At 41.0% G+C, this 12298-nt stretch overlaps 3 protein-coding genes across 7 annotated transcripts in view; 1 reads left to right on the top strand and 2 right to left on the bottom strand.

Moving 5' to 3' along the window:
* LOC138951511 (transmembrane emp24 domain-containing protein 3-like) overlaps window positions 1–1368 on the top strand; it is a 29865-nt gene extending 28497 nt beyond the window's left edge. Inside the window, exon 4 of the transcript XR_011451130.1 lies at window positions 720–1368. The gene's annotated coding sequence lies outside the window, so the exon portion shown is untranslated. The remainder of the gene's footprint in view (window positions 1–719) is intronic.
* LOC138951510 (lysM and putative peptidoglycan-binding domain-containing protein 1-like) overlaps window positions 1–12298 on the bottom strand; it is a 333283-nt gene that overhangs the window by 192133 nt on the left and 128852 nt on the right. The window lies entirely within an intron of this gene.
* Window positions 2154–12298, bottom strand: part of LOC138951467 (hepatoma-derived growth factor-related protein 2-like) — a 55766-nt gene continuing 45621 nt past the window's right edge. For all 5 annotated transcript variants that reach the window (XM_070323066.1, XM_070323068.1, XM_070323069.1 and 2 more), the window contains one exon: window positions 2154–10494. In XM_070323066.1, coding sequence (XP_070179167.1) covers window positions 10249–10494 — 246 coding nt within the window. In that variant the 3' untranslated portion in view covers window positions 2154–10248. The remainder of the gene's footprint in view (window positions 10495–12298) is intronic.

Below are 12298 nucleotides of genomic sequence, written 5' to 3'. Positions count from 1 at the left end.
TCTGATGCCTCATATAATATTCAGAACTGCGAAAGTGACTCGATCGAGCGTTTGCTCTTCTTGTTATTTTATGCAATTTATTTATGCCGTGTGAGATGGAATTTTTTTACACAATACATCACGCATTCACATCGGCCAGCAGATCGCAGCCATTTCGGCGCATATCCTACTTTTCACGGCCTATTATTCCAAGTCACACGGGTATTTTGGTGGACATTTTTATTTATGCCTATACAATTTTGCCAGGAAAGACCCTTTTGTCAATCGTGGGATCTTTAACGTGCACACCCCAATGTAGTGTACACGAAGGGACCTCGGTTTTTCATCATTATAGGCCAGTCACTAGTGAGGGATGTGTCTACACACATGCAACCCTTGGTAGTGACTGGCCTATAATGTCACATGGGAAAGTTTGCCTCATTAAAAGCAATGGTATTCACTCTGTCATAACCCATACAACCTTGACAGAGTAATTTTTGCCCCCCGCGGGTTAGGGGGAAGGATTTACCCCTCCCTGGTCCCCCCGCGGGTTAGGGGGAAGAATTTACCCGATGCTCCCCAGCATGTCGTAAGAGGCGACTAACGGATTCTGTTTCTCCTTTTACCCTTGTTAAGTGTTTCTCGTATAGAATATAGTCAATGTTTGTAAAGATTTTAGTCAAGCAGTATGTAAGAAATGTTAAGTCCTTTGTACTGGAAACTTGCATTCTCCCAGTAAGGTCATATATTGTACTACGTTGCAAGCCCCTGGAGCAATTTTTTTATTAGTGCTTTTGTGAACAAGAAACAATTAACAAGTGGCTCTATCCCATCTCCCCCCTTTCCCCGTCGCGATATAACCTTCGTGGTTGAAAACGACGTTAAACACCAAATAAAGAAAGAAAGAAAGTAATTTTCGGAATGTGTCTATTGTGAATGCATACAGTACAGGATGTGATCAAAATACACATGACATCTTTCAAACTCTGTCTACAGCAGTGCAGGTATAATCTTGCTTCACCATAATCAACCATAATTTACATTGCAAGACTTTCTCTTCAATCAAAATCTGTTGCTCTTCTTATGTACTGTCTGAATTTTATTTACTTATCAAAAGCTTTCTTTCAAACTACAACTGCAGAATACGTTAAAAGCTATTTATTCCACTTTTTTGGGTGAAGCATTTGTCCATTACCTTTCTTTCAATAATTCTCATCTGTACATGTATGCTATAGATTGTTGCATCTCCTTTTTTTTTCTCTCAAATTATTGACTGTTATTGGTGAAATGAGTTGTACAAGTACTGTAATTTTTGTTTCACATGACAAATCCTGTCAGAAACATGACACTGCTTATGCTGTGATTTTGAAATAAATTGTACAGCATGCTCTTGCAATGAGTGCCTCTTATCAATTTTATCCCAACCCATGTTTTAGTTTTTGGCTCACGTAAGTGTAGCCTATGCAATCGTAACTTTGTCTGTCTGTGCGTTTGTGCGTGTGGTAGAAACTTTAACATTTCGTCATTTGAAGACGTCACATTATGGCGTAAGAGGGTTAGACGTCACGCGAAGGAATTACTGAAAGTCTCTGTCATTGTTATTTTTTATTTTGAGCGGGCCGAGACTAGTTGGCAGTCGTGTCCCTGTAAGTAGGCTACATGCAGACAGACAGATCTAGATCTAGTGTCTCGCTTTCTTGCACAGTGTCACCTATGCTTACTGTGTGTGTGTGTGTGTGTGTGTGTGTGTGTGTGACGGAGTGATTGAGTTTGTGTTACTGTTTGTCGATTTCTTACGACGTGAGCCTCGAAGGCTTCGCCTCTTGTTACTTTGAACTTGATGTCATTGCTTGTCTCACACTCTTTCCATGACCAGACACATACATTTTCTCTTAGAAATCAACACTCGCAGACACACATTCAGACCAACACTTTCTCTTAGAAATCAACACTCGCAGACACACATTCAGACCAACACTTTCTCTCACAGAAACATAAAATACACAATAAATTAAATTAAATTTACACACACACACACACTTTCTCTTAGAAATCAACACTCGCAGACACACATTCAGACCAACCCTTTCTCTCACAGAAACATAAAATACACATTAAATTAAATTAAATTTACACACACACACACACTTTTTCTCTCTCAAAAACACACCACACACATTCGATTTATCTTTATTCCATTTAGCCAACAGTTGAAATGCTCCTGTACCATGCAACATGTCATACAAAAAAAGAAGAAAAAAAAACAGAAGTTTTGGTTCATTGGTGGAAGTGGTACAGTACAGTCACCAATGCAAGTACATGTACTTTAAACACCACAAGTTGTCACTAGTACAATGCCATGGTATCACTTTAAGAGTAAGTGTTTTCACACATTTAAAAAAAAAAACTTTTTAGATGATGTGCTTGTCACTAACACAGAAGGAATCTTAAAGTTGACCAAAAGTGGGTGCATTCCCTGTGGGTGCACTTCCTGTAGGCGTTTTCCCTGTATACAGGGAAAGCTCCCGAGTGCAGTTTCTGAGCAAAACGGATCAGTCGGTCTCGTGTCCTACGACCGACTGCGTCCTGCAGTCGCGTGTTTGGGTGCATAGGTTTCTGTCTGTCTGTCCACACTAACATCACTGGTTTCCATAGCGACCACCTGGTTACCACCACTTTTGGTCGGTCCTTGAGATGGTCATTCTACTACAGTACTACTGTATATCAATAACAGTCTCCACTCAATAAAAAATGACTACACATTCATGCCCTTCATACCTGATATTTGGAGTAATGCCAAGAAATGTATTTTGAAATAATAAAGATAATAATAATAATAATAAAAATAAATAATAATAAAGAACACTTATTAAACATCCCTTCTCACCGGCGATGTACAATAGAAAACTACACACACCAAACACACACACACACACCAAACACACACACACACACACTCAATCAATGGGACCAAAATCAATTCATTCAGTGATTCACAGCTGCGGTATTCACAACAAATCATTATTACAAACTGCACACACATTTGTTTTATATGCACCGAAATTCAGAGCTTTCAGGGCCATAAATCAGTCATCAAGTATCTGTTGCACATCAACAAACACCCAAGGGGAACCGTTGGGTGGCATGCACAGTGAGACTTCTCAAGATCTAAAACCTTTCAAGCCAACATGCAGGCCAAGTATAAAGTTGACCCACACATTTCATGATGACATGGTCAAAAGGACCTCTTCATCCTGGTGTGATGTGCACAAGAAAAATACCGACTGGGTGGGAACCATCTACTCAGTCCGATTGGTTGAAATTGAGGTCTGCTTTTTAATTTCAACCAATCCAACCTCGTAGCTGGCTCCCATTTGGTTGGTAACTTTCTCGTGCAAACCACCCCAAGTTCTAGCACAATCTGTAAACTGCAAGTCCGTAAGCAGTCCTCGACTATTGCTGGCAAGAACGGAGTATGTAAGGTTCGTGTGACTGGCACCTCTTTGTAGCACTTCCATGGTGTCGCAGCGATAAGGACAAAAATCGGGCAGTTGGCTAAGATTATCGCACAGTGCATTTTATTCAGGAACGAGGATGCCATATTTAGCCCTTCACCTTCCAGAGCGCTCAATATTGCATGCTGGAGCACCCACAGTCAGAAGAAAGAAACCGTTGCTTAACATAATGCTACATCTGACGCATATATCTGTTTCCGTTGCTACTGGCTTCCTGTGAGGTTTGAGTGTTGAATCATTTTGAATAAATCGCAGTGGCTACTCCGATATTATGATTTCAAAGTTTGAAATTGACAGAGTTACTTCCCATGTCACAGCAGACAAAGGGTCAGTAAGGGCAATGTGGTGCCAAAAGAAACATGTCCATGTTTGTGTAAAATAAAAATGGACATTATGATTGCAGTGTTTTTATTTTTATTTTATCTGATCTTCTCTTGAAAGAAGTTCTAAACTGCCACAGCCGTAACAGTTCCAAAGCTGAACACTGGCAGATTCTGTACATAGTCCTTTCCCCGTGACACAGCAAACATACCACCTCCCCCCCCCCCCCCCCCCCCCATAACCTCTTTCCAATGTAATGAAGTGCACAGTTAGATTACTTGGAGGCAAAGCCAGTCAAACAGAAGTGAGTTCAGACCACAGGAGCTTGTATCCAATCGCCGGTCGATCATTATTTACTCCTTATTACCTACAGTCTCCTTACTAGTAGTACTACTATTCACTACTGTAGTGAATAGTAGTAGTAGTAAGGGTAAGGATGCAGCAGTAAATAATAAGCATGCAGGAGTAAATAATGATCCGGCGGTTGGATACAAGCTCCTGTGGTTCAGACTGAGTCGCTAGCCCTATTTTTGTTTGTTTGTTTGCTAAACCCCCAGCCGACCACGAAGGGCCATATCAGGGCGGTGCTGCTTTGACATATAACGTGCGCCACACACAAGACAGAAGTCGCAGCACAGGCTTCGTGTCTCACCCAGTCACATTATTCTGACACCGGACCAACCAGTCCTAGCACTAACCCCATAATGCCAGACGCCAGGCGGAGCAGCCACTAGATTGCCAATTTTAAAGTCTTAGGTATGACCCGGCCGGGGTTCGGACCCACAACCTCCTGCTCACGGGGCGGACGCCTTACCACTAGGCCAACCGTGCCGGTCGCTAGCCCTATCAACATTTCATGATTTGCCATGTGGACACAAAGGTTGGCTTGAGTATACCTGGAGACAACAGCACAAACACAACACCCCATTACAAACAGCTCTGTAAAACTCCCAGGTGTCTCAACACAGCAGCCATAAAACATTTAAATGCAGCAGACAATTCTGCAGAAGTGCTGCCGTGAAAGGGGGACTACTGCGTCGCCTCTTAGTCTTGGGACTGTTCATGGAGTTGTACAGGGTGACCCAAAAAAAAGAGTACCCAAACAAAACGTCATAAATTGAACAAAAATAAAGCAATCTTCATAAAATTTATTTACACACACAAGTAGCCTCTGCATGATTTGCACAGAAAATGTTAGCGTTCTAGCTTGTCTTTCAGGAAAGTTATGCTCATTCTACAGAACATGCTCCAAATGGCCTCCGCGCCGCTGCAGGCAAACTTGAACTCGTCGCGCAAAGTTATCAACAGACCTGTTTACCCCCATAAGTGTTTTGGAGTAATGCTCAGCCCCAAAAATAGTAATCCTGGCACAAAAATAGTAATCATCCAGCATTCGTCGCCAATTACAACGCACATGACAACTGTGTAGGCGAAACGCAATCGTGCACATATATCCATCATTCACAAACAAAACACATCAGTCAGTTTTTGTAGTCATCATAATTTCAAAGAAGATCACATCAAAAGCACATGCAGCACTGATTCTTTTTCTTTTGCTCGTAGTAGGCCTTTTTCAGTGTGTCAAGAGCTTCTCTACTGTACTTGCGCTTGCCGAATGAGTGAGGGCGAGACTTAACCACTAGAAGGCTCTCCAGCGTCTCATCAGACAGACATGATCTCTGGTCAGTCCTGTGCTTTTTCACCCCATTTTGCCATTGAAAAAAACAATGCCAAACATGTGAATTAATAAAAAAAAAATTTTTTTTTACATTTTTATCATTTATGAAAATCGTAGTCTTGACACGGATAGCGGAATGGCGTATTTTTTGCAGAAAATCGTAATAAATTACGCCAAAATCGTAAGGGTAAACAGGTCTGTATCAATCACCCGCACACACTCCTGTTGCGAGATTCCGCGAATGGTTGTTGTGATGGCTCTCTTGAGTTCTGTGATTGTCTGTGGGTTGTTCCTGTAGACGTTGTCTTTCAGGAACCCCCAAAGATAGAAATCTGGGGGATTTAAATCCGGGGGAGGCCATTTGGAGCATGTTCTGTAGAATGAGCATAACCTTCCTGAAAGACAAGCTTGAACGCTAAAATTTTCTGTGCAAATCATGCAGAGGCTACTTGTGTGTGTAAATAAATTTTATGAAGATTGCTTTATTTTTGTTCAATTTATGACGTTTTGTTTGGGTACTCTTTTTTTGGGGTCACCCTGTACAACCTAATCAGCTTGCATCATCATCATACTGTGTACACATAACAAAACAAAAATGCACCTTCAGTGAAGGATTTCAATCATTACAGATTGTGTCCTATCATTTTGTGTCCTATCATTTTTACACTGTACACAAACATTTCACCTTCAGAGAAGCTTTTCAATACAATGTGGATTTTTAAAAAAAAAACAAGTTTCTTGTCAGCGTTTTCATACAATTCATCATTGATGGAAGCACAGTTTGCCCGTTTCTCTCCTGCCCTGTTTTGTACACGCATCAAGGAACACAGGTAAAGACGGCCAAGATAAAGAACACACACGTCATGAATTCACACCTCTGTTCCGCCACAGCAGAACAAAATCAATCTTAGTTTTCTTACTTGAAAAGGGCCACAGTCAACTGGGCAATCCCTCTATTTATTTTCCCAGAAGGTAAATTTCTCTTTCTTTCTTTCTTTATTTGGTGTTTAACGTCGTTTTCAACCGTTCAAGGTTATATCGCGACGGGGAAAGGGGGGGGATGGGATAGAGCCACTTGTTAATTGTTTCTTGTTCACAAAAGCACTAATCAAAAAATTGCTCCAGGGGCTTGCAACGTAGTACAATATATGACCTTACTGGGAGAATGCAAGTTTCAAGTACAAAGGACTTAACATTTCTTACATACTGCTTGACTAAAATCTTTACAAACATTGACTATATTCTATACAAGAAACACTTAACAAGGGTAAAAGGAGAAACAGAATCCGTTAGTCGCTTCTTACGACATGCTGGGGAGCATCAGGTAAATTCTTCCCCCAACCCAGGGGGGGGGGGGGGGGGGGGGGGGGGGGTTTTTTTACTTGAAAAGGGCCACAGTCAACTGGGCAATCCCTCTATTTCTTTTTCCAGAAGGTAAATTTCTCTTCCTTTTTCTACATTACCCACTCGCTCAATGCATTTACGTATGAAATAGAGAGATTGCATTCTAAAGAGGAGCTGCTCTGACTGAATGTGTTAAAAGATTTTGTCATACCCACCCCCTTTTTTTCACACCTCAAACTTTCAGACACTGTAAATGTAATCTTAACAAACACATTTTCTCCATGCCCCATTCTATATTCAGGCATGGGAATTGAAAAAAGTAAAAAAGGTACTAGGGGGGTCCGTGGGCATGCCCTCCCCCGGAATTTTTTTTCTCCAAACAACCCAAATTGTACAATTTGGTGTCATCTGAGCTCTAAGTTTGCCATTAAATTCAGTTTTCAGAACCATTTTTGCCTCCCCCATTTATTTTTTCGGCGGACACTTTTGCTTTTTCGGCAGAACAACCAAAAAAAATGTGGCGGAAATTTGCCTTTCGGCGGACAATTCCCATGCCTGTATATTGTCTTTGGTAACGTTAGCGCAGACACTAAGTGATTTCACATGCCAACAAAATAACTGGAGCTGCACTCAAATGCCACTGACAATCCTAAAAAAACAAACACACACAAATTTACTGCACTCTTTGGTGTCTTTATAATGATTATCTTTCTTTTTCTCTCACGCTCATACAAAGACTCCCTATCTACGAACAAAAAACACAGGTGCTGAAAAGGTTTTTTCTGTATAATGCATAAAAGTGTTCTCTTGAATTACCGCCGTATTCTTTCAGACACCACAAATGGGCGTACTCACATTCGTACCTCGCATATTATGAAGCAAAGAGTTAAAATGAAACCGCCATACCATCTGAAATGTTACAAGCATAACATTACATAACATGTCATTATTTCAATGTTCGACTTGTTGGATATTGCTTTTGCTGTCAACGCAACCCTAAGTATGTGACCCTGCTTCACACTTTCTTTCTTTCTTTATTTGGTGTTTAACGTCGTTTTCAACCACGAAGGTTATATCGCGACGGGGAAAGGGGGGAGATGGGATAGAGCCACTTATTAATTGTTTCTTGTTCACAAAAGCACTAATCAAAAAATTGCTCCAGGGGCTTGCAACGTAGTACAATATATGACCTTACTGGGAGAATGCAAGTTTCCAGTACAAAGGACTTAACATTTCTTACATACTGCTTGACTAAAATCTTTACAAACATTGACTATATTCTATACAAGAAACACTTAACAAGGGTAAAAGGAGAAACAGAATCCGTTAGTCGCCTCTTACGACATGCTGGGGAGCATCGGGTAAATTCTTCCCCCTAACCCGCGGGGGGTGCGTAGGTTCCTAAATGCGAGAGGCCGCTACCTCGTAATAGAGAGAAAGAGCGGAGAGAGAGCTAGTTGGCGGTCCAGGATAAATGGTCTATGGTATCTCCAAACCACAAATGTCCTCCTCCTCAACATTAGCTGCATTTGTTCTTTGTTTGCATCTGCCAGCTCAGCATCTGATGCAGATGATTTCAAAGGGACAAACAACTCACCGTACTGCTTTTTTTCAAACTGCCACCATGAACATCATTAGGCAAAAAAAAAGAAAAAAAGGTCTGTTTACGGTAACCCGACCGACCCTAGTTTTTAGGCCCGACCCTAATCTTTTTTTTGGATCGTCTGAAAAAAAAAAAAAAACGCATCCAAAATAGAGCTGTTTGCGCTCAAACAGCAGACAGAAGGGAGGTAAGCTCAAAGTACTGTTTATAGTTATGTTGGGCAAAAACAGGGATTGATGAGAAGAAATGAACTGTGAAACATCATAGAGAGGGGAGAAAAAAAAAATTTTAAAAATACAAAAAATGGAAAAAAATAAAATAAAATAATAATAAAAAATAAAAAAGCCGACCTACCGACCCTATTTTTTCACCCTATGTTACCGTAAACAGACCTATTTTTTTGTTTGGCCTTACACAGTGTATGAATTTAGTTCATCTTCAAAGATCCAAGTCAGCTGTGAACGAGGAATCCGAGACTGAACCAAGGAAGCAACAGACATTTTTAGCGTTTTATCAAGCTGCGTATCAGAAAGGTACCTCCCTGCTCAATGTCTGGATTCAGTTTATCTTGAAAGATCACGTCCAGTTGCAAACGAGAAATCTGAGACTGAACAAGCTAACACACGCAGCTGTCCAACATATATATGCACAGCAAACTGCAAAATGCAACCTCCTAATGCACCGACTTAGTTCATCTTCAAAATCCCATACAGTTGCAAATGAGGAATCGGAGACCAAACCAATATGGTGTAAGCAGCAGACAAACGTGTGCATTTACAGCCATTTATCAAACTGCGACCATGACCGGTACACCACTGCTCCATGTATGAATTGAGTCCATCTTTAAAGATTCTATGCAGCTGCAAACGAAGAATCTGAGACAAAAGTAAGCTCGTACAAGCAGCAGTGCATTTACAGCGAGTTATTAAACTGCGGCCATGAACGGCACATCATTGCGCGCTGTATGAATTCAATTATCTTCAACGATTCCTTACAGCTGCAAACGAAGAATTCCAGATTGACTTAAGATCACACATGTATCAGTCAAAAGTGCATTTGCAGCGATTTACCTATCTGTGGCCATGAACTGCACTCTGTACGAATTCAGTTAATCTTCAAAGATCTCATTCAGCTGCAAACGAAGAATTCCAGATTGAATTAAGATCACACAAGCAGCAGTGTAACGTGCATTAGAAGGGATTTTTCAAACTGCCACAACGAACAGCACACCATTATGTGCTGTACAAATTTAGTTAACTTTCAAAGATCCCATTCTGCTGCAAACAAAGAATCCAAGACAACCAAAATCACACAAGGATCGGTCAAACATGCATTCACAGCTATTCATCAAACTGCGGCCATGAACGGCACATCATTGCGCGCTGTATGATTTTAGTTAATCTCCAAAGATCCCATTCAGCTGCAAACAAGGAATCCCAGACTGAACTAAGCTAGCACAGGCCGTTGGCATTTACAGTCCACTGCTTATCTTTGGGGACAACCGTTTCCATCATTTCTGTTCAGCACCCACTTTCTTTGAAGCAAACCAGCAGGTTCAAAGCAGAAACTGCAGTCATTCTTTTTTTTATTCCTCAGCGTCCCTGGGGTACAACTTCCATGTACTGTACACTCGTGTTTTTTGCACCTGTAGGTTTTTACGAGTACGCAGTTATTCAACCTGCACTCTTATTCACAAGCTTCATTGTAACTCCTCACTTCTAACCTCCTGTCGTCAGCTCATCTGTGTCTCGTACACAAACACGTTTATGACACAAATAGAAGCACAGCGACGCGTGTAGTAAATGCTGTCAAACGCCCAGAAGGCTGTGCAACTCATCGTCATCCATGATTGGGTCTTCCTCTTCTTCCTGGTCGCTGCTGTCGGCGACAACTTCCGCTTTGCTGCCGCCTTTGTCAACGCTGTTGTCGGCCGTGGCGGTGGTGCTGGTGGTAATGGTTGTTGTGGTGGTGGTGATGGAGATGTCTCCTTTGCGGGCCTCGTTTTCCTCCGTCTCTATCAGTTCCTTGATGCGTGCGTCCAGCGCTGGCCGTTTCTGCACAGGCAACACACAGTTTTAGCTACATTTTGCAAGTCCAAATTATGTATTTAGTTTTATCTTACACATGTATACACACACACAACACAACACACTTATTGGCCCAGATCTTGTTCTATATGGAAATTGAGTTTCCTTGATTCTTTTTCTCTTGTTTTGTTTTTGTTGATTTCTTTTATTCACTCCTCCCTTTTGTCTGTTCAATATGTACCAGTTTTTCATTCCTACTCTCCAACTTGTGTGCATCGTGTTTTAAAATGATATCAATGTTCCGTTTTTCAAGATCTGTCGCCATATTTTTTTAATCATATCCCACCATGAAATAACAGGTATGATTATGTGAGCACTTATTAGGCCTAAAAAAAAAATAGGTGTGGTTACGGTAACCCGACCTACCCTATTTTTAGGGGCCGACCCTATAACTTTTTATTACATTTGTCAACAAAAAACAAAAAACAAAAAAAAGAAAACGAGTGCAGAAAACGCAATGAAAGCGAAATCGCCAGAGTCGCACACTTATTTCCCTGTCAAGTAGGTTTAATTTGTACACATTAGAAAAAAAAGTTAATAAAAAAAAAAGTGATTGCCTACCTTCCTACCCTATTTTTTTGGGCTATATCAGAGACTATAGAGTATACAGAGACGCTCCATACGGCGCTGAAAAGTGAGACCGGAAGCCCAGTGGCGCCACCATGCGGAAACATGGAAAAAACTACTTTCTCTTTCCACAGCAGTAGTGATATCGTGCTGCACAAGCATTGCCGCGCCAACGCGAAAACGCAGTGGGGCATGGTGTTCGGCCATCAATTGCTCAAACGCACATGCTAAAGGCTTCAGGATGTTTAAATTTCCCAAGGAAGAGAGCAGGTGAGGATTGTTTCTTCAATTTTTCTCTCGTTAAATGTTGGAAAATCAGTAAAACTTTTTGTAGCGTCGAACTGCGTGTAGATCTATTCTACCGGAACAGAAAACACACACTGTACACACAACAGCCTCAAACCGGTCCAAGCTGTGCATGTTGGTACTACTAGTTTCACATGTATAAGATTTATTTCTCCTCTACTTTATCTCATTTCGGCATGCCAAGTCTGGAACTGATAGTGGCAAATACGGTCGGTGATCGATTAGGGTAGACATAACCATCTCGTTTGATTGACACGGCCGTCGCGGGGTTATAGAGTAGATCTACAACGGATAACAGCTTGCAGCTTCGAACGTTAGTATTATCATGATTAATATTTTGATTGTAAACGTTTTGATGATGATGATGATGATGATGATGATGATGATGATGATGATGATGATGATGATGATGGCTATTGTTGTTGTTCTTGTACACCATTTTGAATGAGTAAAGGTCAAAGAGGGTAGAGAGAGAGAGAGAGAGAGAGAGAGAGAGAGAGAGAGAGAGAGAGAGAGAGAGAGAGAGAGAGAGATTGGATTGGATTGTTTACTCATTTAGGCCATAGCCCCGTTGTGACGGAAGTGAACATATATATATATATATATAGTATATATACAATGACATAATGACATTTGCACACAAATCAAATGAAATAAATCATACACGAACTAAGACATTTCATTTCAAATAAAATATACCGTAGGCTTACATGAACTAAGACATAACACTACGTAGCCGAAATGCTTTGTACACATAAGCTGACAACTTTCGAACAATACCTTCATTTACAGATGCCATAAGCATAGAAAACTTGTGTAAACTTGGGTTTCTATAAAACTTAGCAGGAATAAACTGGCATCGCAAATCACGAAGTGCGGGGCAACAAAGCACAAAATA

The sequence above is a fragment of the Littorina saxatilis genome, linkage group LG16 (assembly GCF_037325665.1).
Source record: "Littorina saxatilis isolate snail1 linkage group LG16, US_GU_Lsax_2.0, whole genome shotgun sequence".
In the NCBI taxonomy this organism is placed as follows: Eukaryota; Metazoa; Mollusca; class Gastropoda; order Littorinimorpha; family Littorinidae; genus Littorina; species Littorina saxatilis.
Note: the sequence above shows the minus strand (reverse complement) of the source record. Positions and strands in the feature narration are given on the sequence as shown.